At 35.5% G+C, this 27,684-nt stretch overlaps 2 protein-coding genes across 11 annotated transcripts in view; both read right to left on the bottom strand.

Moving 5' to 3' along the window:
• Positions 1–2,281, bottom strand: part of LOC128025860 (lysosomal-trafficking regulator) — a 67,308-nt gene extending 65,027 nt beyond the window's left edge. For 5 of the 9 annotated variants that reach the window (XM_052612418.1, XM_052612421.1, XM_052612423.1 and 2 more), the window contains exon 1: positions 1,514–2,176. In XM_052612418.1, coding sequence (XP_052468378.1) covers positions 1,514–1,594 — 81 coding nt within the window. In that variant the 5' untranslated portion in view covers positions 1,595–2,176. Of the gene's footprint in view, positions 1–1,513; positions 2,177–2,204 lie in introns of those variants that run through there. The other 4 variants (XM_052612426.1, XM_052612425.1, XM_052612420.1 and 1 more) reach the window with 3 other exon arrangements.
• Positions 2,282–3,190: 909 nt separating this feature from the next.
• The window catches only part of LOC128025855 (nidogen-1), a 118,148-nt gene continuing 93,654 nt past the window's right edge, over positions 3,191–27,684 (bottom strand). Inside the window, exons 1-20 of one of the 2 annotated variants that reach the window (XM_052612412.1) lie at positions 27,257–27,677; positions 23,700–24,008; positions 22,441–22,658; positions 21,054–21,316; positions 20,844–20,978; positions 19,370–19,615; positions 17,873–18,073; positions 16,531–16,758; positions 15,893–16,030; positions 15,348–15,476; positions 13,598–13,741; positions 12,672–12,791; positions 11,006–11,221; positions 8,295–8,458; positions 6,813–6,939; positions 6,495–6,666; positions 5,198–5,355; positions 4,941–5,064; positions 3,771–3,883; positions 3,191–3,609 (exon numbers count right to left, since the gene is read on the bottom strand). In XM_052612412.1, the coding sequence (XP_052468372.1) occupies positions 3,485–3,609; positions 3,771–3,883; positions 4,941–5,064; positions 5,198–5,355; positions 6,495–6,666; positions 6,813–6,939; positions 8,295–8,458; positions 11,006–11,221; positions 12,672–12,791; positions 13,598–13,741; positions 15,348–15,476; positions 15,893–16,030; positions 16,531–16,758; positions 17,873–18,073; positions 19,370–19,615; positions 20,844–20,978; positions 21,054–21,316; positions 22,441–22,658; positions 23,700–24,008; positions 27,257–27,460 (3,534 nt within the window). In that variant the 5' untranslated portion in view covers positions 27,461–27,677 and the 3' untranslated portion in view covers positions 3,191–3,484. Of the gene's footprint in view, positions 3,610–3,770; positions 3,884–4,940; positions 5,065–5,197; positions 5,356–6,494; positions 6,667–6,812; positions 6,940–8,294; positions 8,459–11,005; positions 11,222–12,671; positions 12,792–13,597; positions 13,742–15,347; positions 15,477–15,892; positions 16,031–16,530; positions 16,759–17,872; positions 18,074–19,369; positions 19,616–20,843; positions 20,979–21,053; positions 21,317–22,440; positions 22,659–23,699; positions 24,009–27,256; positions 27,678–27,684 lie in introns of those variants that run through there. The other variant, XM_052612413.1, reaches the window with a different exon arrangement.

Genomic DNA, 27,684 nt, shown 5'->3' with positions numbered 1-27,684 from the left:
AAAACCCTACTAAAACTACAGATTGAGAACTATAAGTCAAAACTAGTCGATTTGTTTGTCTAGTAGGCCAGAACACCCTAGTAAATCTAGATCTAATAAATAAGAACTAGTGAATTGTTTGTCTAGTGAGTCAGAACACCCTAAGGGCCCGTTCTCCGATATTATCTGTTTATTCTAAGCGCACATGCGTCTGCCGCTTTAAATTCTCGAGCTCATTAAAGGGGGGGTGAAATGCTCGTTTTCACTCAATCTCCTGTTAATCTTGAGTACATATAGAGTAGTACTGCATCCTTCATAACTCCAAAAAGTCTTTAGTTTTATTATATTTATAAGAGAAAGACAGTCTGTACCGTTTTTTCCCGGAAAAACAGAGTGGCTGGAGGCGTGACGTGTGGGCGGAGCTAAAGAATCACGAGCGTGAGTAGGCTTTTGCGTTGAGAGTGTTTGGAAACTGTGACATTACCGTGAGGAAAAAACCATCATCCAAAACAAACCATGGCTAACAGTCAGATTCAGCCGTTTATTTATGATCCAGAATCAGATCCAGAGGCTGAAATTTAACAAGAGCAGCAGCAGCAACAAATACAGCAGGACGTAGTCAGATTGATTCTGATTTGTCAGTTTTTATCGTTCATCAGAAAAACAAAATCGTTCTGAAAGTGATTCCGTTTCTCTGTGCCTTTATCGATATAGTTGTAGTGTGGACTTTGCTATTCTTTAATATTGAGAACGATGTTTAGAACTAGATTATCGTTATCTATATCGTCCTTGGTGTGAATGGGCCTTAAATCTAAAGATCTAGATCTAGTAAATCTGTATGTCTAGCTAGCCAGAACACACCAGTAAATCTACAGATAGAGTACTATAAATCAGAACTAGTCAATTTGTTTGTCTTGCAGCCCAAAACACCATTGTAAATCTACAGATGTTGTAAATCAGAACTAGTTAATCTGTTTGTCTAATAATCCAGAATACCCTAAATCTAAATGTCCAGATCTAGAAATCCAAAACTGGTTAATATGTTTGTTTAATAACCCTGAAAACCCTAGTAAGTCTACAGATTTGGATCTAGTAAACCAGAACTACTAAAGTTGTTTATATCTATTAACCCAGTCCCAGAACACCCTAGTAAACCTAGATCTAGAAAAAAACAAAATTAGTTAATTTATTTGTTTAATAACCTTTAACACCCTACGAAGTCTACAGATTTAGATCTCACGTTAGTACGTTAAATCTTAACTAGTAACGTAAATCTGTACGTTATGTCAAGTAAACCAGAACATACTATTGGAACAGTAAGTACCCTAGTAGTAAATACCTACAGTCTATGGTAAATACACAGAGATATCTAGATCTTGCAAACAGAGCTAGTATATCTGCTCGAACATCCTAGCAATCAAACAGTTTCCAGATTTAAGAATTTACCCCGAATTTTAAGTAAATCTTTGACGAGCCCAGGTACAAAGTTTGCTCATCGTCTACTAAGTAACTAAGGTTAGCTCTCACGACTCACCTGCAGATCTGCGCCCTGCGCGCGGCAGTCCGTGTAGTTCTCCCAGGCCTGGGACAGATCAGCCAGGTGTGAGCTGGCCATGTCCAGCTGACCGCCACCGGCTCCGGTTCATCCACAGCAGTGACCGAAGCTCTAAAATCCAGCGCCGAAACTCGAGCTGCTTGACCGACACATCATTTCATTAGGTGTCCGTCCGGACTAAAAGATGTGACGTCCGTTAAAACCGTTACTGTCTAGGGATGAAATAACGTTAGAACTTTTGAATTCATGACTGGCGCGAACTGGGCTCTGCACTGGATTCAAGTCCGTTTATTCCAGTCTGTCTGACAGTAACTAGCTGTCAGGTTACAGTTGCAAGCAGACACATGAAGAAGAGTCATATTAGTGCTCCGCTTCGCGTCGAATACAAGTTGGGGCTTATATTAGCTTCGGCCTCAACGAACCATCAAAACTGCATTAACTTAAAAAAAAATGGTTTGTATTTGCAGACAGATACTTCATGTTTGCGTGAATCGGGATCATTTCACGCAGCAGCAGAGGCAGAATTTCCTGCAGCACAGCTTAGGCTAACTCTCATTTATTTAGTTATGTCAAATATGAGGTAGAACGAATGCCAACCGGACACGTTTAATCATCGTATCAATATTATTCATTTGTACGCAAGGTCTGAATACAATTACAATATACTTACCCAGCCTCAGGTCTTCCTTCTAACACAAGCAATTTAGAAGAAAAAAATTAGATGCAAAACTGTACAGGAAATAACGCCCACAAACCAGTATGCTAAGCGGGTATTGTTTGGATAGGCTGTCACTCAAATCAGTAGCCTATGAGGAAGCTTCTCACCAGGATGACGCCAATCGTGTCTCCCCTGTAAGGGCGGGGCTTAGGAGCTTGTGTTCTTGTTCCCGCTGTGGGCGGGGCAGACGTAATGACGCCACTACGCACAGTGCTCTGCGTCACCTGGGAGTTCCAGTCACAGAGCTTCTCTTTTTGTCAGACTCACTGTCACACAATTCTCTTTATTGTTGAAATAAGAGGATGTTTTGGGGCGGTTTTTAAAGCACGCAACAGGAAATATTTCTGACCTCTGATCAGATCTGAACCACTGTTGCATGATGTCAACTTTTGGACAGATTACTTCAGCACTTAAGTGCTAGACTCAGTCCATTTCATAAATTAAACGTCAAATATGATATATATTTCATTGAAATTTACTCATCTTTTGAGCACTACTTTCAAAAAAATCTCTACTTTCAAAGGGTCCACTAAATCCATAAAAGCTGATGCTTATGTCTATAAAAAAATCAATCTTTGATAATTTATTTTCAGTTAATTTAATATATTACATTTCTGGTTACTAAAGTAATATCTGCAGAAATATGTATTTTGACAATGGCAAGAACACCCAAAAACACAACTGGTGAATGTAAAATATTAAAAAACATAGTAATCATACTCATAATTATAATAACAATAACACATTAAAAACAATTATTATGAAGAAATTAAAGACAGACCTACACAGTCAAAGACATATAGTAAGAAAATAATAACTAGATAATTTTATGGTTTGTTCAGGAAGTGAAGAAAAACATTTTCAGATTATTTTTAGGCTGTTGCTGCGCTCTAGTGGTTATTATAAGAATATATATAAATAAAAAAGACAAGGCTAAATAAACAAAATATGATTTTATTGAGAAGATGAATATGTAAACATTGATTTATGTCAGGTTTCTTTATCTTTAAAAAAGGATGCTCTCAGTATCGGGGTTAGTTTTGCTAAAAAATAGTTTGAAAAGATATGAATGTATATTCACAATGACCTCATTAACATTTAATTGCACCGTGATCATATTTAAGGCACGGATGCATTTAAAAATATTTAATACTGAGTTTGGCTTTATTGCATCTTTCAGACAGAAGCATTCAGATGGGACTGTCATATCGTTCATCCCTGGATCTTCAGCTTCAGCCTTCGCGCTCCACACAGCCCAGTCCCACAGCGTTGCTCGGACACCTGCACGAGCGCCCAGCAGGTCTCGCCAGACAGAAGTGAGTGCAGCCGCCATTATCATTCGAGCAGTAGTTCTGACCTGATGGGAAACAGTGAATATCTTACATTAGCTGCAATAATTGTTTCAGGCATGATAGCTTGAACTTTTGCTCTGTGGTCCAGTTGTCTATAAATGTTGAAATGCATCAGAAACTAACATCATTTCTGAAAACCAAAGCACATGAGAGAGGGAAATCCTACCATGAGGGCAGTGAGCGTGTGCTGTGGTGATCCCGTACGGACGTGTTCGTTTCTGCGGCTGGAACTCGTCCACCTCTCGCCTCGCATGTCGATCGACTACAACTACAGCACGCCTGCTCAACACAAAAACACAAAACAAACCATCGTATGTTTGTGATACAATACATGTTTTTGAAAAGTCTTCTGCTCATTCAAATTTGTATTTATTTATCTTTTAATTACAGTAAAATCTGTAGAATAGAATATTTTTACTATTAAAATGAATAAATGCTAAAATGTTTTTTTTTTTCAGCATCATTCCTTCAGTCTTGAGTGTCACATGATCTGATTCTAATAAGATTCTAATACGTTGATTTGTTGCTCCAGAAACATTTCTGATTATTATCAATGATGAAAACAGTTTTGCTGCACAATATTTTTGTGGAAACCAGGATTTTTTAGGATTCACAGATGAACAGAAAGTTCAAAAGAACAGCATTTATTGGAAATAGAAATCTTTTGTTACATAAATAGACAGTAAATATCTTCACTGATCTTTGATCAATGTGATGCCTCCCTGGAACATAAAAGTATTAATTATATTATCATTTTATTAACTAGATAAAAATTAATATTTGCAGGTTTGTGTCACAGGAATATGTTACATTTGACAATAAAACACTAATTTTAAAATGTAATAAAATTTCCCAATATTAGTCTTTTTTTACTGACCTAAAGTAAATACATATATATTTATAAATGTGTGTATATATATATATATATATATATATATATATATATATATATATTATATATATATATATATATATATATATATATAATTTATTTTTTATTTTTATTATTATTATAATTATTTTATAATTATTTTTATTTTTTTTATGTTTCTTGAGCAGTAAATCATCATATTAGAATGATTTCTGAAGATCATGTGACACTGAAGACTGGAGGAATGATGCTGAAAATACAACTTTGATCACAAGAATAAATTACACTTTAACAGATATTCACATAGTAAACAGCTGTTTTAAAATGTAATAATATTTCACATTTTTACAGTATTTTTGAACAAATAGATTAAATAAATAAAGATAAATCTTTCAAAACATTTAAAGGACCTTCCACTCAATAAATGTCTCATTAAAGTGTGATGTTGTTTAAGTGAAAGTTCACCTTGTCCAGTCCGTGTAGTAGAGGTTCCTTCCATCAGTAGTCATTCCGAAGGGATACTGAATTCCCTCCATGAGCTGCATCCGACGGCCCTGCTGTGGATTCATGCACTCCACTTTATGTGTACCTGCATCAGAAACACCAAACACCATCATGAACACCAAAGCTTTGACTAAACAGAGCGTGGCTTTAATGTGTCCCCCCAAACAGCTGTGACTTTCTTGCACTTGTAAATGTTTCTCAGTGAACTGGAGCCGCACCAGCATCCGCCCAGCACAGCAGAGACGTCTGAGGATTGTAAGTCAAACCGTTGGGGAGGCCCAAATCCACCTTGGCCAGGACTCTTCGATTTGTGCCGTCCATGTAAGCCATCTCAATTTTGGGGGCGTCCCTGTTCCAGTCGGCCCAGTAGATGTAGCTGAGGGAGAAACAGACCTTCAAAACACTGTGCAATAACTAATTCACTGCAGAAATGAAAGGTACTCAAATTCTTAATGCCAAGAATGAGTATAAACATGCTTTTATATACTCGTATATAAACGAAACTGTAATCATGGTCTAAAAGTAAAACCAATGCAGGTGAAATGAGTAAATGCATAATGATCAGCCATGAAAATATATCTTGCATTGTTTTGAATATAACATCTCTTATGATAAATCTATACACAGCCTAATTAAGGCTGCACTGTGCCTGTTTGTAATTCAGTGTAAAGACATAATGCAACATTAAAGCCAGATTAGATTAAGCCTGCACTGATCCACTTTAACCTCTACCGTCACGGTATACAAATGCATTCATGCCACCTCTGAGCAGCATTAAACACTCTTTGTAAAGACACATAAAAGCCAATTCAGAAGTGCTTCTGTGCCACATTTGTAGAGTACATTTGGCATTGCACAGCAAAGCTGACACAGAAACACTTCTAAACTAGCATTCATTTGTCTGTACACAATGTTTTAATGCAACTCAGAGGTGGCATGAATGCATTTACACAGCAATATTTAGATACTAGAGACAGCGCAGGTATAATTTAGTCTGGTTTTTATGCAGAATTATGTATTTACTTTGAGCTGGCACAAAGCAACCTTAACTTAATGTTTACAAAGCTAAGTTGAGGCTGCTCAGTGCCTGCTCAAAATTCAGTGTAAAGACATAATGCCGCATAAAGTCCAGACTAAATTATGCCTGCTCTGACCCACCTAAGCCCCTAGCATCATAGTACACAGTTGTGATTGTTGAGTCAATGCATTGATTTCACCTCTGAACAGCATTAACCAATCTGTGTAAAAATCCTTTACATGCCACTTCAGAAGCACTTCTGTGCCACCTTTGAAGAGTAAAGATGGCTCTACACAGCAAAGGCTGCACAGAAGTGCTTCTGAACTGGCATTTACATGTCTTTACACAGACTGTAATGAATCACATCACTTATAAGCATCAGATTATCATTCTTAATCCTTATCAATCTTTATGTTGCATTTCTGTCCAACTATCTTTACTTGTCAAATCTCTAGTTATTAATTTTAGATGCTGGTTGTATCTAGTTAGTCGCGCACCCATTGGTGGGATCGGTTAGGATGGCTCTGGGGTTAACCAGGTCTTTGTTAATCAAGACACGGCGATGGGATCCGTCTAATGAGGAAACTTCAATTCTGTCCATCATGGAGTCTGTCCAGAACACGTTTCTGCCCAGATGGTCAATAGCGATGCCTTCAGGACTGCTGAGATCTGAAACAAAAATCAGTGTCAGACAACGTCTTAAGGTCATACGAAATCAAAACTGATTTCAACACTTTAGTGATCCACAGAAGATGGTGAATAAGAATTGAACAATGCAGCGACTCATTTTTGGGTGATCTATTGACTAAAACTACCTGATTTAATGATGTGGACAGGTTCTCCACTTTGTAGACTAGCTTTGCTAATGGCAGGTGTGCTGATGTCTGTCCAATACACCATCTTCTCCACACAGTCAAAAGCAATTGCAATCACCACTTTCTCCTGCACAAACAACAGAAAGACTCTCAAACATGCATGGGACTGTTTAAGACGATGACCGCCGCCTCCAAGCGTTCATGTATCTGTCTGTCTGGGACTGGCTGTCTAGACAACACATGAAGCACACATCCAGAATCTGAGCGAGTCAAATGAGTCTCAGGCCAGTTTTGTTGCTAACGCATCCTTGGTTTATTAGCTTCACTGATGTTAGTCATTACAGTAAATGTTTGCATGTGAGCAGTAAATACGAGCAGATGGGATGAAGATGATTTCTCACAGAATTGCACACAACAGACATAAAAGTCCATTTCAGGAGTCCATAGATGAAAATATAATCCATATGCATTTGCTGCATGTCTAGCTAAACACTATCAATGCAATAGTGAGAAACCATAATATTTACCATAGAAAAATTTGGAGTTGGCAAGAATTTTCTTGAAAGAATCAAATGGCAGTAAAGATGTTTATAATGTTACAAAAGATTTATTCTATTTCAAATAAATGCTGTTTTTTTTTTACTTTCTGTTCATCAAAGAATCCTGAAAAATTAAATGTATCACAGTTTCCACAAAATTATTAATGTTTCCAACATTGATAATATTCAGAAATGTTTCTTGAGCAGTAAATCATCATATTTTCATGATTTCTGAAGATCATGTGACACTGAAGACTGGAGGAATGATGCTGAAAATACAGCGGTGCATCACAGAAATAAATTACACTTTACTATATATATATACACATAGATAACAGTTAAATTAAATTGTAATAATGTTTCACAATTTTACTGTGCTTTTGATCATGCAAATGAAGCCGTGGTGAGCAGAAGCTACTTCTTTCAAAAAAAAAAAAAAAAATACATACATTTTTATACTTAAGTAACAGTTAAGTCGAGGAGAAAACTGTTAATTGTTAACTGTTAATTCTGCTGTTTCTCCTTGAATCCCTCCTCACATTCTTAAGCTTAAACACGATGGAGGTTATGTAATCAGCAGAGGCAGCACATGGCTCTGATAAACAACTTCTCTGACAGTAATATTTCCAAGGAAAACATAGTTAAGCAATCCTAAAATTCCCCCGCGAGCCCTCAGAAGTCCCCTACTCTTGCTGTTATCCACAATTTAACCGAGAGAGACGAACCACGAGCAGAACACAAACCACAGTGACATGTGTGCTCTGTAATTACTAACATTACTAAACAGACTCTGCATTCCAGAGCTTCAAAACAGCAGGAAATAAATCAGGACAAAGGCCTCTGGATGAATCGATGAGTGATTCGGCCTAAAACACTTCATACCAATTCATAACCAACACAAGTATGTGCTGCATTTTCCTGCATTAGTGTAAATGATCTTTACCGGGAGGTGCAGCGCAGTCTTGGCTTTGTTCTTCTTCAGGTTGTGACCTTCCAGAGGAATGTACTCAATCTTCCCGCTCTGTGCGAACAGGATGTGACTGCCAGGAGGCAAAGGACTAACGTTAGGATCAGGTGTTGGTCTAATCGGACCGGGCACATTATGACCTGAAGAACAGAAGATGCATGAATATAAATTACTTCATTTATAATAAACTCATATCATCTCAATTCACCACCTCCATGTAAAGTAAACGGGTCAATGTTGCAATAAAAACCTATTAGTGGATTACAGTACAAAACTTGGCATTCCTATCACCTGTTGTTATTGAAGTGTAGTTATGCCATCAGCTGTGGCAGTGGATTTGTTCCTAACCCTGTATGTAGTGTATTTTATAGCAGTGTTTCTCAACTAACAGGCATCAGCACACATCCAATTTTTAGATCATATTTCTTACTTTAATTAATTCCCTCAACAACAGTCATTAAAAGGGTGGGTCAGTGTTTTTTTTTTTTTCTAGGCTAGATTGTGTTTATGGGTTGCAGTCTAACATGTAAAATGCAACGTTTTTAAACAACGCATTATTTTTTTAAATAATTTACCATTATTCCACACCGATCATTCCCTTCACCTAATAACACGCTGTTCATTTCCTTCTTTTATGAAGCCCCTCCCTCAGAAATAGGCTATGGGCTCTGATTGGTTAGCTAGCTCAGTGTGTTGTTATTGGCTAAACTGCTTCTAATGTGCATCTAAATGTTGTCGTTATGTCGAATCGTTAGAATCCTTAGACGACAGAATCACGATTCATATATGAATAGATTTTTACGTGCACCTCTAGTTTTATCTTGCTCTTCTCTAAAGCAGCGCAGCATGGCCCCGCCCCCTTTGCTGCCTTTTCTGGGGATGGGGTTTATCTGGGTTTGTGATGTCACAAACCCAGGAAGTTACTTGTTATAGTCCCTACCAGTCGTTTTTTCTAGGCATTTAACTGCCAGAGTTAATAAAAAACAATATCTCTGTTTGCATTGAACTTTCAGCTTCATAACTTTGCAGATATTGTTTATGCTCAAACAGCAACATTACACACTAACTAAAGTGAAACAAGTGAAATCGCGATGAACCACCCCTTTAATAAAGAGGATTTAAAAATCTAGATACATACAATTATAAGTGTTATTTTTTAGAAGTGGAAAAGTTATGGAAATTAATAAGATGCTAAGAAGTCGTTAAAAAATTTAAATGATAAGCTTTTCAAGTAGTGTCAAGCTATAAAATATTTGTTTATATTTCTGTAAAGTGTCACGACCACCTCATAGCTGTGATAAATGATTGGATAAATAGATAAAACAAGAAAACCCAGCCAAACACAATTTCTGTCAGGCACATTATTAATCAAGAGCATCAGACATAACCACATTTAAAGCAATAACAAAATCTAAAATAAACAAGCAAAGACCAAAATCAAGACAAAAGCCACCAGCGACAGGCCCCACCACCAAACCAACAAACCCTAAGCTTTACAGGAGGAAGAACTGGAGGTATTCCAAAAAGCTGGTTATGTGACATACCTGGGTATGTTTGAGAATAAGCAAGTGGATAGCCTCAGCTTTTGGTTCCAAAATCAGGGTATGTAAGTAACCATAATAAATGATCTCTGAAGACAACCTGCTCCAGAGCAGCTTCTGTTCCAGGGTGTAACATGGGAGTCGATGAGGATCCATATGCAAGCTTTTTTTAGGACACGGACGTGGTCATAACAGACATGGGTCAAACAATGGGAAAACGGGTATATAGAGAGCAAAACACAAGAATAATCCTAGGGCAAGCATGGGTTTTCATTGAGCTAACAATAGGTGGGTAGACAAGAGGGGTAATCCAGTATCCAGAGCACAGGGTCAAACACGAGTAACAGTACAAGGCAAGAAAAAGACTTAACTATGAAAACTAGAAACTGAAACAAGACAGAAAACTAGAAACTAAGAGAACTAACACAAAGTGTTTTGTATCACAGCTATGGCTAGGAGAGCGATATACGCAGAACAATACTCGGCAGTGTGTGAGAGGAAGTCCAAAGCTTATAAAGCATCTCTGAGGATTGTTCTGTGCGTGTGTAATTGGTGGCAGCTGTGTGTGATAATAAATGTGATAATAAATGCAGCCTTGATGAGCAGAAGAGACTTCTGAGAAAAACATTACAAATCTTACTGATCTCAAACTTTTGAACGAGAGTGTAGAAAACAGCTATTTTAAATTGTAATCATATTTGTTTCGCTTGCAATATTACATATTGTGTATATTTTGTATAGTGAAATATCTATTGTTTTTATTTTGTGTTGTATGGTTTATGTTTCGGCTGCTCATGCAAACCAATTTCCCTGAGGAGATTAATAAAGTCTATCCTATCCTATTTCACAATATAATCATTTGTACTGTATTTTTGACCAAAGAAATAGAGCCTAGCAGAGCAGAAGAGATTTCTTTCAAAAGTATATAAATCGATGTCTATAAATAAATAAATAAATCTGTTTTCTAACCTGCTCCTGACCCAAGGCAGGCAGAATACATGCGCCCTTCCAGAATGCATTGCAACAAGCAACATGCGTGTCTTATGTATTTTTATGCTTACAAGAATATTGCAACAAGATGGTTCTCGTTTCAGTTAAACTGGTGTTTTACAAGCTCTTGATGAGTAAAGCATGTGTAAGACTCACAGTCAGGAAGGCGTCCGGATCCCGTTCGTGTCCCAAAGATCTCCTGGCCATCACGGTCCACGCACCAGCACTGTCTAATGCTGGCGTGACACTGAATGGGGTCGTACTCGCCCTGGGCGTCACACGTCGGCACATACGGACCGGGCACAGGACGGGGCCCGCGGGGAACGCCCAGAACGCTCTCTCTATGCAGCTGGCAGCGCGTCTTCTCACGTTCTGCACAGATACAAATACACACAGTTAACTCTATCATATTTTATTTTATTTATTTTATTTATCTCTTTATTTGACATGGACTTACAATTACATTGGACGAACCATATGCATTGGTTTTAGTGTTATAGCATGAATGCTAATTTTCAACACCTGTCCACGAGAGGCTTTTTGATATGCAAGGCCTCTAAATGATCAACATGATCAAACTTTGCTGCTAAACCTGTCACACACAGTCATGTCTTGTTGCCTCATTGAGAGTTTTTATCAAGTACACTCTTAAAAATAAAGGTACTTCACGATGCCACAGAAGAACCTTTTGTCTGACGGTTCCATAAAGAACCTTTAACATCTGAAGATCCTTTCTGTTTCACAGAAGCTTCTATTTGGCCAAAGAAGGTTATTCCCGTTCTTCATCATTTAACCTGTTAAAAATATTCTCTTATTAAGACAGATAAGAAATATTGAGTAACGACTGATATTTATATCATTTTATGTCAGTGTCTGATTTACTTTTATAAACATCTCATTGATTTACATCACAAGCATCAGCATTTCATCATATAAATATCAGCATCTGTAACAAATTGTATTTTTTTGTTCAGTTTCTGTCTCTGAATAAAACTGAACTGTTTCACCTCCATATTCTCACTATATCAGACTCTATGAGCTATAAAATCCTGATGAATCAACTATGATACTCAACAAAATATGCTCCTTTTTTTTTACATTATATGTAAAGTACTGTTCATAAAAGAATATATTGTAAATTATTGTAAAAGTGTTTATTTAAAGAAAAAATGTTCATGGAATTATTAATAAAAATTAAATATTGTTTGCAAAAATGTTATTTTAATGCTCAGCAAAGCTTAATTAATTTTATCCAAATAAAAGCATCATTTTCCCTCTTTTCTGTAATCATTCCTGTGATGCAAAGTTGAATTTTCTGAAGGATTATGTGACACTGAAGACTGAAGTAATAAATTACATTTTACTGTATATTCACATAGAAAACAGCTGTTTTAAATTGTAATCATATTTCACATTATAACTGATTTTACTTTATTTTGATCAAATAAATGCACCTTTGGTGAGTACAACAGACTTCTTCTTCTTCTCCAAAAAATAAAATAAAAATAAATACTAATATATATATATATATATATACAAAAAAAAAAAAAGAAAAATGTCTGCTTAAAACATTGTAATACTGTTGTGTTTCTCAAGGCTGTGTCCTTATGCAATGATGCACAAATATTCTCCAAACCGCATTGTCCAAAAACTAAATGGAATTCTCCAAATATGCCAGAAACGGCTTTATCGGAATTTACCAGAACTATGACTAAACCAGCAAAGCAGTTTGTGGAGGTTATTGGTCTGAGTAACTGAGAAGAATGAACACAGATATAAAATCAAGAGACACGACTGATGTTCATTTACAGCTAGAGTCTACCTCTGGAGCAGTGGAAACCGTCGCCATGGAAACCAGAGTTACACTGACAGGTGAAAGATCCAGGTGCGTTGAAGCAGACCGCATTTTGATGACACTGATTCACCCGACACTCGTCTATGTCTGAAGGAGAGAAACAAACCAATTATATTAACAAAAATGTTTTGCAAAGAATGATGCAAAAGGTTTTCAAAAAAAAAAAAATTCTACAATTGTTTAATGTCATTCACAGTGCTTTGTATGATGGAAAGAAAGAAAAGTAATAAAATTTTCCTTAGTGAAGATTTCTGATATTTTTTAAAAAAAAATTTTTTTGCATTTAAATTACATTTAAGGACAGGTAAATGTTTTAAAAAAGAAAATATATTTATAAATTACATAATTAAATAATGCATTTATTCTATTTAAATTACAAATATGTTTAAATATTTAAAAAAAAATATTACATTTAAGTAATAAATAAAACTAAATATTCATTAAGTTATATGTGTACAGTAAGTAAGGCAAGGGCAAAAATACCGAAAAATGAAAGAGTTGTGCAGGAGTGATGGGAAACTAAAAAAACCCTCTCAGCTAATAATCAGACTGAGGTCAGATCCATTAACGTCATGTCAAATAATTCAGAGCCAATGTCAAGTCACAACTACTGAAGATTTGCAGATGTAAAAAATCTTGCATTTGCAGTAGTGGCTGACCAATATACAAATGCATTTTAATAATTACAAAGATTTTTGAGAAAAAACAGCTCAGTAAAGTTTCAGTATCAGTAAAGCACTATCCATTGACCAGACTGTTGAATTGAAACTAGGCAGAGTCAAGAAAATGAATTAGCCAATAATGACCAAATATTAGCTTGGTGGAGATTAAAATCTCTTACAGAGTGTACTCTTCTAATAAATCATTTAAATGAAAGAGCGGTAGAGACCCACCCAGACAGCTGTGTCCATCTCCCATGAATCCCGGCAGACAGGTGCAGATGTAGGACGATCCTCCGGTGTACGTGCAGCGAGCGCGCTCAGGGACGTCACAGTCATGAGTGCCAACGCGACACGGGTCCACGGGACGCTGCACCTCTACAACACAACACAACCGAGTCAACTTCCTTTACAACACGGGGTCTCAAAGAGTGACTTACGAGTCACGGATCCCAGTGTGATCTCATACAAGAAAGAAAGAAAGAAAGATAGATAGACAGGGAGGGAGGAAGGGAGGGAGGGAGGGAGGGAGGATGAAAGAAAGATAGACAGACAGACAGGGAGGGAGGAAGGATGGAAGGAAGGAAGGAAGGAAGGAAAGATAGACAGGGAGGGAGGGAGGGAGGAAGGAAGGAAGGATGGAAGGAAGGAAGGAAGGATGAAAGAAAGAAAGACAGGGAGGGAGGAAGGATGGAAGGAAGGAAGGAAGGAAGGAAAGATAGACAGGGAGGGAGGGAGGGAGGGAGGAAGGAAGGAAGGATGGAAGGAAGGAAGGAAGGATGAAAGAAAGAAAGACAGGGAGGGAGGAAGGATGGAAGGAAGAAAGGAAGGATGGATGAAAGAAAGAAAGACAGGGAGGGAGGAAGAAAGGATGGAAGGAAGGAAGGAAGGATGAAAGAAAGATAGACAGGGAGGGAGGAAGGGAGGAAGGAAGGAAGGAAGGAAGGATGAAAGAAAGATAGACAGGGAGGGAGGAAGGGAGGAAGGAAGGATGAAAGAAAGAAAGACAGGGAGGGAGGAAGAAAGGAAGGAAGGAAGGAAGGATGAAAGAAAGAAAGACAGGGAGGGAGGAAGGAAGGAAGGAAGGAAGGAAGGAAGAAAGAAAGATAGACAGGGAGGGAGGGAGGGAGGAAGGAAGGAAGGAAGGAAGGAAGGATGAAAGAAAGAAAGACAGTGAGGGAGGAAGGATGGAAGGAAGGAAGGAAGGATGAAAGAAAGAAAGACAGGGAGGGAGGAAGGAAGGATGGAAGGAAGGAAGGAAGGAAGGAAGGATGAAAGAAAGATAGACAGGGAGGGAGGGAGGGAGGAAGGAAGGATGGAAGGAAGAAAGACAGGGAGGGAGGGAGGGAGGAAGGAAGGAAGGAAGGAAGGAAGGAAGGAAGGAAGGAAGAAAGAAAGAAAGAAAGAAAGAAAGAAAGAAAGAAAGAAAGAAAGAAAGAAAGAAAGAAAGGGAGACATGAATACCTCAAAGAAAATTAAATTAGTAACACATTTATTTTTGCTTAAAGAAACTTACTGTAGGACATTATCAATTTTTTGTAAATTACTATTAATAAATATATTTAATACATGCATTCATTAAAATAAAAAATCTCATTTATTAAAATTCAATATCAAATACGTATTACATTTAAATAATTTAATAAATAATTGTACAACGCTTAAATAATAAAAATGCTGCGGACTGAAATATTTGGAAATAATGTGCTTGTAATGAGCCACATCCTCCAGAGGGAGTTTCTCCTGGGTCTGTTCTAGTAACATCAGAGGACAGAGATTTTGTCTCCAACCTCCATTTACTTTCCATTTAAATCCATTCTTTGCTTGGAAAAGAAACCAGACTAAACAAAGAATCTGATGTCAGTTTGATGGTTTCTTTAGATTTGGGATATTTTATGATAGAAACCGACTGTTTTTAATTTAATCCTCAGTAGCAGGACGATTCTGTAGCAGACATAAACACGTAGTGACTAATGAGACGTACCAACACACGTCTGTCCGTCGCTGGCGAACTGGAATCCGTCCCGACACTCGCAGCGATACGTTCCCGGGTGATTACTGCAGACAGCGTTCGAGCCGCAGATCTGAGGCGTTTCCCTGCACTCATCGATGTCTGATGAGGAAAGAGAAGCAGACCGGTCCTGAGGATTTCCTCTAGCTTTTTCAAACGGAGACGAATTGCTTTAATGCAATCGCAAACATAAAGACTTCCTCAGTCACATTTTTACTAATGATTCTCCTAATTACGGCTTTTTAAGATAACATCTGTCCTCTTTCTGTGTAATTTCCTTTAAGCATTAAGGGATGGGCTACATCCTTAGAGATCTGGGGGAATATTCAGAGCCTTTAGATGCCTGATTAGAAGAATTCCTTGGAAACGCCCCCCTTAGGAAGAACAGAAATTGATTTCCCTTCGAAAGGAAGCAGATTAGTGGCTTTTTTAAGAGGGTGATGAAATAGGATTTGGTTTTAATTGCATTGTTGGACTGATGACGGACGATTTAATTTTTGCAAGATATCCAATGTTACCATAGCAAGTGCGTCCGTCTCCATTAAAGCCGCCGACACATTCACATGTGAACTGGTTTCCTCGTCCGGGTCTGCAGACGGCGTTCGTGTCGCAGCCGTGTCTGCCAGTGAAGCAGGCGTTTTCTTCCACTTGTCCACCTGCGGATGTGATAAAAGAAGCCGTTATTATTTCCCCAGATGATGTAAATACATTAAAAGAGAAAATTTGCACTGCATGATAATGGTTGAAGTATGGAAGAACACTTAAGCTGCAGATAACAAAAGAATTTCAAAAGTAATTGCAATTTCTTCATTACCGAATTATGAATTTCTGTCAGAATTCTGATCTCAAAATTGTGAGTTTTATTGAGTGTTTTCTAAATTTACTTCTTGCAACTCTAGGTTTATATCTCACAATTCTGGTTCATGGTTGCCAGATTGGGAAGTCTAAGTAAAACCAAACTAACATCTGGTGACTGCATGCATGAAAGCTCTTGGAGGCTTGTAACCAATACAAGATAATACAAATGTCAAATGAAAAAACTGAAAAATTCCAATTATGTTTCATTAATTGAAAGAAGCAGTAATCATGGTCATGATTAAAATACTATTCATCGTGCAGCCCTAGTGGGAAAATATTTTTCCAGATCTGCCCTCACCGTCTCCAATCTTGTTAAACATGGAGTAACGCATGAGCTGTTCACCGCGATCATACATGACGAACACTTGGTTGACGCTGAGCATCTGTGTGGATGGCACGGCTCTGAAAGCTTCATCGTGCTGGCAGCCCTGAAACGTGATGGTCTCTCTGAATGTGTAGCTTCGTCTTCGGGTCAAACCGTTCGTTAGACTGATCACATACTCCCGTGTGGATGAAGAGGTGATTACTGACAGAAGAGACACACATGAGTCATTAGGTTTTCTAACAGGATTAAAATGCAAAGCATGACACTTTACTAAAGGAGAAATCACACATCATACATACTTTCTGCATTCTCATGCATGTTCCATCACGCCTTCTCATACATACTAATGCATGATTTATCATCCACATCCATGCATACTCATACATGTTTTATGATGCATATGCATACGTACACATGCATGTTTTATTACACACTCATGCATGTTTTATTATGCATACTCTTACATACTTATGCATGTTTTATTACACATACTCTTACATACTTATGCATGTTTTATTACACATACTCTTACATACTCATGCATGTTTTATAACGCATCCTTATGCATGTTTAATTATGCATACTCATACATACTAATGCATGATTTATCATCCACATCCATGCATACTCATACATGTTTTATGATGCATATGCATACGTACATATGCATGTTTTATTATACATACTCATGCATGTTTTATTATGCATACTCTTACATAATCATGCATGTTTTAAAATGCATCCTTATGCATGTTTTATTATGCATACTCCTAAATACTCATGCATGTTTTATAATGCATCCTTATGCATGTTTTATAATGAATACTTATACATATTCATATATATATATTTAAATGCATATTTTTATATGGTCAAGCATGTTTTATGATGCATTTGCATACATAATCATTAATGTTTTATGATGCATTGCATTCGTATGCATGTTTAATTACGCATTCTCATGCATGCTTTATCATTCATGCATGTTTTATGATGCATAAGCATACAAGCTAATGCATGTTTTCTCATACATACACATTTACACACTTTTTATAACGCATACTCATACATACTCGTAAATGTTTAAAACATGCATACTCTTACGTTATCGTGAATGTTTTATAATGCATGCTTATGCATGTTTTATAATGAATATTCATAGATATATATATTTTATAATGCATTCTCATGCACAATCATACATGTTTTATTACTGAATACATTGTTCTTTTATTATGCATACTCGTTATTGTTTTATCATACATACGCATTATAATTTTATGTGAGTATATATTTATATGATGGTTTGACTCACAGTTGGTGCTGTACTGGTAGATCTCTGTGTAGGGGTCGATCTGAACTGTGGCTCCCTGAGGAACCTCAGGAATTATTCCTTCAAGTCTGGTGTCCACCATCAGGTGGTTGTGCTCATCAATGCCTTTGAACTCTTGAGAGATGATCAAGCGCTCCCCGTCCGGCTGGAAGATCAGCTCAGCCTCACGTCTGAACTCTCCGCCTGACAGACAGTGGAAAGAGGGAGTGTTTTGTTCAAACTGAACAACAAACTGAATCACTGCACAGCATGCAACTCAAACTGATGCGTTGAAGCAGACACACATTTTGTTTTGATGGAAAAGGAAGGTTTATAGCAAGAAATACTTGCTCTGTTCTGGCTCTTTCTGCACCCTCAATCCTCCAATCCTAAAATACATAGGCATCTTTATGCATATTTATTAATATATTTATGAAAACAATATTTAGATTCAACTCACTATAGTACTACACTGTACTGATGATTTATTTATATTTAGAATTTTTTTTAATCCATTTTTGAATGTATTTATTTGTTTTTATTTATTTTTTTTACCCCATTTTATATCTGAATCAATGCTATTTTATTATCACTGAGATACTATTATATAGTTTTTATTAATATTTAGATGTTTTGTTTTTTAGATTTTGTCTACAGTATATAGTTTTATTGATTTTATTTCAGTTGTAGTTTTAGTTATTTTACTGCATCAAGTTAAACTAAATTAAAATGAGAAATGTTTCCTTGACAGCTAACTGAAATAAGCTTTTTATATTTTATTTTTTCAATTTAATGTTTCAGTTAATGCTCCTTTTGTTTCAATAATGAAAATCTTTTAGGGGAAAAATATTTTTTATATTATTTTTATTTTATTTTCAGTTTTAGTAAACTATGATAACCTTTGGCTAAATAAGTTATAATAAATTCCTTTATTTTTTTTATTTGATATAACCTTTATTTCATTATTAATTAATTCATGTTTATACATGTTTGACAGTAAAGCACTTTTTACTTTTTTTTTTAACAGTAACGTGCAAAATCTAATTTTTATATAGAAAATGCATAATACTCTACATTTATAAAAAGTACAAAAACATACATTAGAAATTTAGAAAAGTAATCAAATGTAATCAGTTAAAGCAATTAAAATAGTTACACTACTCATTACATTTTAAATAGGGTAACATGTAATCGCAAACCAATTATATTTCCAAAGTAACCTTCCCACCACGGACCATAAAGAATATTTTGAACATCCCATTAAAAATAACATTCAAATTGGATATTGTAGAGCTTTAAAGTGCTGGAAATAGTCATTGAAAAGTGCTTGAATTGTACAAACCCTGAAATGAATCATGTAATCACATTCAACTATTGAACTAACACCATGGTTATAGTTACCGCTCACAACATTAAGTTGCACCGGCAGAAAAAATGGTTGCAAAATACGACTCTTAGGTCTCAGTCTGGAGCGCTGTATGAAACGGCAGAACATCTCACCGACGATGCTGAAGCCGTTCTTGAAGCCCGGCTGCGGAAGTGCAAACGTCCAGCCGATGATTCCTCCGATGGACCACAGCGGCAGCAGAGAGAAGCCCACGTTTGCTGGAATGGCGCTCATGGCCACATACGCTCTGCCTTCATTCACCACCACATACGAGTGGAGATCGACGCTGGTGAAGTCCACCGGAGAGTTTCCCACAAACACCCTGCCTCTCACTTTACCATTCATCCTCTGAGGAACACCTGGAAAAGACACCATTCAGAATCCAGCCTCACGAGAAAGGGCTTTTCTCAGAACCAAACACTGTACCAAAACTCTTTATTCCATGAAAGTAACAAAAATTGTATTCAAACATGAAATATATTGACATTACAATAATTGGCTTGGGCTCAAGGATATGATTAGACAGACTGAAAATACTGGACTCAATTATAGTCACATTATATTCAAATAACACATCATTATTTTTTTGATTTTGCAATACGATTAAGACACAGTCTTTCCAACTTCACTTGAAAATTGATCAGTTTAAGGATCTTTGGGACCCAGTTATTCAATATTTGGGCTGGACACAATAAAATGTGAGTGAAGTCGGGACTTGCCTATTCCTCTTGCATTTATCTTGCATTTTTGTTTTTATTTATTTATTTATTTTTCAAAGCAGTAAAATGCAGATGAAGAATATTGCACTATAATTGTATGCTATGGGAATATCTAACTGAAAAAATTTAACTTATTTTGGATACGAATTGATATTTTAGTATGACCTTAATTTGTTTTTTTGTTTTTTGTGTGTGTAGTACACTGCCGAGTTTGCCGTTGTTCTTCTGTGTTTGTAAAAAAAACAAAGAAAAGTCAGTTAAGATGTGCATTTGCTTAAATAAAAATGTAAAAAAAAAAAAAGACACAGTCTTTGAGGTCAACAACAAAGTAAATGTGAAACATTGTTTCTTCTAATAAGTAGAAGCTACTAATAAACTTAATCAGAAAATGTATTTTTATATGTTAATTAAAAAGGTTTAATACAAACAAGTGATTTAGTAATTTTTTAAAAATAAATATAAATATTTTTTTAAATAATAAGAAATAATAATAAAACGATCAAAAATATATTTTATTTTATTTATGTCAGGTGAAGAATATAAGTCTTTTTTTTCTGCTTTCCAAAATATTTTTGATTACTTGTATTAAATATTGTGAATTGTATTATTTTTATTTTTTATTTATATAATAAATTAAAATAAAATTATATATATATATATATATATATTTTTTTTTTTTTTTTTTTATAAATATCAATCACAAAACCCTCAATAAAATAGTTTTCTTCAATTCATGTGACCATTAATGTGTTTCTAAATGCATCTATTATTTACTACATTTAGTATTATTTTTCTCTGCTGTCAGTGATCATGGCCCACTGTAAGAAAACACTACTGTGGATTATAGAGTTGATTATAGAGTTAATACCATCAGGTACACACTGAACTCCATTGCCGTTGAATCCAGGCCGACACTGGCAGCATCGTCCCCTCGGATAATTCCTGCATTCACCAAATCTGGAGCATCTCTGTCTGCCACATTCACCAGAGTTGTATGTAAATACTGTATGCAAAGAACAAGACAATGGTTTAGGCTCAAGTTGTTCATTACTGTAGTAAATAAACCGCTCATGCTGACCGTAATCCTCGATGTTGTCTTCATTTTCGATTTGCACGACCGCGAGTCGATCAGGCCTGAACCGAACCGTGTGCAGCTGGATGGGTGGAGGGTGTTCTGGACGACGGTGAACGAGGTCAGGATACAGCGGGCGTTGATGGCGGTGGCTTCCTGTGCTCCTGTGCAAAGGTAAATCCGGCACTTCTCCAGGAGCGACGTCTGTGAAGTGAGGGAACCTCCCAATTTCATACACCCACACGCCACGCTTCCCAGAGTTAGTCTGCCTGGAAAACACATCGAGAAAACACTGACGCAATAACGGCATTAGTTCAGCTAGACATTATTTGTTGCTCTAAACCACTATGCTGTTCATTTCTAAGTACATATTAAACTTTCTAATTATTTTTTTCATTTAGTATTTTGTCATGTTTTGTCTTCCATTATAAATATCAGAAAATTGTAAAATCGAGATTTAAGAACATATACTTGAGAAATATTTTTTTTCTGAAAAATGCATAAAAATTAAGTGAATATATGCTTAAAAATCTATTTAAAAATATTGAATATATTTTATCGTATTTATCAAACTCACTTAATTTAATTTTTTTTTTCAGAAAATAAGTTTTAATATAAAGTCATTTGTTTGTCCAAAAAATGTATCTTGATTGTTTATACGAAAAATAATAATTATTATTATTTATTTTTTTTGCAGATCTAAAGAAAATATGAAAAAAGTCATTTATTATTCTGTCCTAAATATACTTTATTATTTTTCATAGACATATATAAATCAATAAGAACATACATTTACCTGTTAAACACAAATACTTAAGATATTAAGTTTGGTTGTCAGGAAAATGTATCCAATAAATGAAGCGAATATATTCTTAATGCAAGAAGAAATATCTGTCAGTGGCGAAATAAAAATAAACATGTTTTTGAATTAAGCATATTAAGCATAAACTCATTTATTCAGAAAACAAATCGTTTGAGAATCACTGGAAAATGAGGTGATATTAAATGCATATTTTGAGAAAACTTTTTTTTTTTTTTTACCTTACATGCATGTAAACCTGTTATAATAGACAACAATATAAGAAACCTTAAAAATGGCATAACAGGGGAACATTAATAATTTTTGTATATTTGTGATGGAAAACAAGACAAAAACTATATTTTTTGCAGTTCACTTTAATTCAGCTGTCAAATCTCATTCTACATAAAGCTAGTGTCTGTACTATACTTCTATGAGTAGTTTAAGGATCATTATGGTGTCTTTTGGTCCATTTTGGAGTTTGGCTTCAGAAGAAAGAAAGAGATTTAGGTTTTTGAAACATCATTAGGATGAGTAAATGATGACTATAATTACATCTGGGTTAACTCCAACACTAACAGCAACCAAACTTACTCGGCTAATTTCTTGACAGACGTCTCGGTGTCGTCTGTGATGCGATAGTATGGTCCTTGCTTCTTAGAAAAGTAAAAGTGTGTCTCCTGTCCTTTACTGAAGCCGGCGTGCATCGTGTAGCTGCTGGTGCTCTGGAACTGCATCGCTTCTCTCGGGTAAAGAAGAATCGCAAAGGACCTCGTCTCCAGAGAAGCCAGGACCAGCTGAAACGTATTTCGCTTTGAGGATAAAGAACAGGATTTATTTACTCATTAAGTGTATTTTATCCAATCAATGAAACTCTTATTATTCCCACATACAGCAAGATGCAATGATAAAGCCATCAGAACTTATTTCAGTTAGCTGCCTTAGCAACATTTCTCTTTTGTGTGGAGTTCAAGTTAAAGTATTCAAATTACCTCCTAAACTGAATATTAATCAAAAGCATTCTGACATATAAAAAGTACTAAAAACTAAGTACTAAAATAAATAAAAAAAATAAAAAAAAAAAATTACACACATTAATACACACACACACACACACATACACACATACACACATGTAGATATAAGAATAATAATAAAAAAAAAAAAAACGACAAATTTACTAAAACCTTAACAAAAATATAAATTAAAACAAAATCTAAAAATAAAAACTACATAATAACTTATATTAAATATAACTTATATTAATAAAAATATAATAGTTTATTAATTAAAATAAAACAAGTTTTTTCTTCTTTTTTTATAGTTAAAAGAAATGAAAATGATCTGCCAGTGCAAACAAAATGATGTATATTATGTATATAAGATAACAAATATAAAAATGTCAAAAGACAACAAAATGAATACATTTTAACTAAGTTAAATAAAAACAGCATATAGAAAAAAAATATTCAAAATATATATATATATATAAAATATATATATGAAGCCTTAAAATTGAATGCTGTTACTTTAATTGAACTTAAATTAATTCTTCAATTAATTATTTGATTGAAAAGAATTTTGAGATATTTAAAATGGAAAATAAGGCAACAATACTTGTTAAGAATATGATTTTTGCAGTGCAAGTAGTTTGACACATGCATTGATAATTGTGATATGAAGCATTTTTCTAAGGCCCAAAACATATCCGAACACAGATGCTATGATTACATTTTCAAAAGTTAAGGTGTGTTATGCAGCCTACCAATAATGCAAGGCAACCAGCAGAAGAAAAGACCTACAGTACAGCAATAAAATATCTGTGAACGGCCCACAAATAAACAGAAGCTCACTCTTCCCGTGTGCTCTAGTCCGTCTCCTCTGCTCTCAGTCTGATGAGACGCCACATCCACCCATGTGACCACCACAGCGCTGACGGGGTTCACCGTGTCCTCCTCAGGAAAAGCTCTGTTGATGTGATCGGCCGCCCGCTGTAGAAGAGCCGGACTGGAGTCCTGGCGGAAGAACACCTTTCCTTCTCCGTCGCTGGTGTCCAGGTCGCCCAGAAGAGCAGCGATCATCCCAAAACTGGCCGGCATGTTGCCCAGATACTCCCATTCTCCTGTGGGCTTCTCCAGGGCAACAAACCCATTGGTGTTGATCTAAATGTGAATCAATAACCATAACAGAAACTTTACTTTTATGACATTCAGTTTGGTTAATGATTAAATCTAGAGAATAGTGAAAATAAATCAAATAAAATAATAATAAAAAATACATTAAAAATACATTTTAATGAGAGACAGATTTGATTGAAAAACTAAAGGAAAATTGGCCTTGGCAACTTATTAAAAAATTAAATACCTAAATATAAGCTAATAAAAAATAACCATACAGACAAATAAATATAATTAAATATAAAACAACTAATAAAAACACACAAAAGAATGACTAAAACTTTGATTAAAACATTACAAATATTCATTAAAATTAATTAATAAATAATATGAATTGTATTATATAAAATAAAAATAAATCAAATCACACTAGATTTTTTTTCCACTTGTTTTTTTTTTTTATTTCATCATATTTCAAATTATATATATATATATATATATATATATATATATATATCAAATATTTGCACATTTGTGTAAAACCTTGATATAAAAAGGAAATACTCTTGAAATGTGCTCTGAAATCAACAGAAGCTGAATTGGTGTTTGTGTGGTCCACTTCCAAACACACACATACGTGTAAAAACACAGTACCATTCTTAAAAACTAAACACAATGCAATGCAATACAAAAACTTGCAATGCAATGCAAACAACAACAAAACATACATTTCAACGGCTGAGTTTGACTTATGTTGTATATAACAATCTATTAAAGAGGATAAAAGTCTCAAAAGCATCAACGTCTCCACACTCTCAGAAACAAAGTTACAAAAGCTGTCACTGGGATGGTTCCTTTTCAAAAGGTACGCTTTTGTACCTTTTAGGCACCTTTAAGGTACCAATATGGAATCTTTAAAAAAAATAGTGCCTTTTTAATAAAGCTACGACCCCAGTGAAAACTTTTGTACCTTTTGACCAGATTCACTGATCCTGTATTAGAGCTGAAGCGTGTTGCTTCTGTGCTACAACGTCAGCCAGGAGAATTAAAAAATAATGATTGTTTTCAAAGAGGTTTCCGGGTGGCTCATCCTGGTATTGTTCACCTAATGTTTCAGAAATGCTGTGTACGTCAATTTATGATAAGTTGCTTTGAATAAAGATGTAAATACTGTTTTATAGTGAGGATGAACACATATTCAGGCACATGGAGAATATCAAAACTCTTTTGGTAATCATCTTTGAACATTAAAACACATACCATAACAGATTATTAAAACTAAACAGCTACAACTTGCACAGCGAAGGAAGGATTTTTAAAGCAGATTTAACACGAACACAGTTTAGTGAAGAATGAATGAGGAAATGTTTCAGTGGTTTGATAAGGAATGTCAAGCACACTTTGATCGTTTGTGCAATAACTGTCCAACCCTTGAAGAAAACAGATGTGCACGCTCAGACTACGTTTGAGATGTTTTTCAAATGTTTTGAGCAGGAGATCTTATAAATCCTGATGAATGAACGTTTTATTCAATCTAGGAACAATCTGCTCTTAAACACTGGAGCTGTTTCAGCTTTACAAAACAACAACAAAACGTCACCATACACAAAGATACTTTAGTTGTAAAATATTCATGGAAAGAAAAAACAACAACTCAAAAAAGGAAAAGGAAATTGGCAATGGAGACCTGTGGGAAAGGAAGCATTCGAGGACTTGAAAAGATGAATGTTATTGTTATTCTGATAACATCCTACAGATAGATTTACATTCTCATGTTGTGTCTGGGTCAGTCTGACCCTTCCTTCATCACTTGTTTAATTGGTTAACTATTCATTTCCTCTTAACTCTTTCCCCGCCAGCATTTCTTTTTTAAGTTGCCAGCCACCGCCAACGATTTTGATGTTTTTCACTCAAATTTGATGGCTTATATTATATTTTTCTGTATGAATATTTGAATATGCAATACACCAAACTAAATATCAGAGCCTTTACTTTTAAACAAAACAAGTTTTTTTATTCTAGCTTAAAGCATTTTTTTTTTTTTATCAACACCTGAATATAGGCAGGTTTCATAAAAACTGCATAATTTTCAGCAAAAGGTGAAAAAAATCGCAAAGGATTTACAGAAATTTTTATAACCTTAAACTGACCCTCATTGGTGTCAATGCAATTTGCCAAAAATCAACACTTTGAAAAACACTAAAGAATCAGGCAAAATAATTAAACAGAGGTCCGACCGATTTTCGGCGCTGATATTAAGCTTTTTTTATGGTTATTGGTATCGGTCATTTTCAAAACCGATTTGACATATTTAATAATTTTCAGTAACTGACCATCTATAAAAGAGGATTCCTGTTTTTACACATATCTTTAGATATAATTTTTTGCCAATTTAGTGATTTTATTTTTGGCATGGAAACCATTGAGTGTCTGTTTGACCCCAACACAAAAACAGCACTGGATTTCAAAACAACAGGAGGGTTAAATCATCGAAACAGTCCAGGATCTGATTAAATCACTACACACTTATTCAGGAATCACTCAAAGTCAACATGAAAGCAAAATCATTCTAAAGACACAAACATGTGTATATGTGTGTATTTATGCTATAAAACACTATGTGTTTTAATATAAAACATATTTTCCAAAAACGTTTATTAAAACATAATTCTTACTTCATTCATTCAAAACGTACAGTTTTTAGATTTGTTTTTTTTTTTTTGGTTATGATAACTTTGAAAAAAAAATAATAATAAGAGGGAATGTTCAATTTGATAAGTTTGCAAACATTATGGGAACGTTACTTCGGAGTGTTTTCTAAACATTCTGAAACAAGCAACTAAAATGTTTCAGAAAAACGTTCCATGAATGATGTATAAATTCTGCTGATGTTTAACGATAACTTTGAACAAACGTTCTATTAACGTTCCTGTAACACTGTTTCTTCTCAGCTTGAACATGAACGTTCTAAGAATGTTTCCTTTCAGCTCAGAAATGTACTTGATTAATACTATTTACTAATATAGCACTGACCTTTTGCATTACTGAACTGACCTGATCAAAAGTATTTCAGTGTGTAACTAACAATTTAACAGATAAATGAAGTTGCTTGCATATATTTAATAATCTCGCTCACTTTTCTGGACATGCACTTGGAGCGCAAATGAAACAGGTCGACCACAGATCAGTGCGTAAATATGATAATTACTTTTTAACATTGTTTACATCAAAGTATGTCATCATATGCAGCATCACTGAAGCTAGTGTGTATCATTCATAGCTGAAACACTCACGTAAATCTGGTGGAACTGTCGGTCGTAGAAAGTGAGGGGTGTCTCCAGCCTGATCTCCTGAGTCTCGTCGTTGCCTTCCTCCAGAGACTGGTCTCCTGCGTGTCTCCCGAACGGAAGAAGATCCTGTCGTGTTATCCCGCTGACACACACAGATAATCCCAATAATAAGATCCACACTGACCATCTCTGCCCCTGCTGACCCATCTCCAGTCCAGAAGCGAGGCTGAAGCTGCCTGAGACTGACTGACCAGTGGAGGATAGTGACCGAGTCAACCAGCAGCGCTCCTCCTCCTCTTCCTCTTCTAGCCTCTTTCACTTGAGGTTTTCATATTAATAATTAACATTTAAGAATAAAAATGGACCTGTTATTCTGCAAACGCAGAGCACGCACACCTGTGCCTCGCGCTAACCCTCTGAGGTTGTTCAAT

Source organism: Carassius gibelio, chromosome A13 (assembly GCF_023724105.1).
Source record: "Carassius gibelio isolate Cgi1373 ecotype wild population from Czech Republic chromosome A13, carGib1.2-hapl.c, whole genome shotgun sequence".
Classification (NCBI taxonomy): Eukaryota; Metazoa; Chordata; class Actinopteri; order Cypriniformes; family Cyprinidae; genus Carassius; species Carassius gibelio.
Note: the sequence above shows the minus strand (reverse complement) of the source record. Positions and strands in the feature narration are given on the sequence as shown.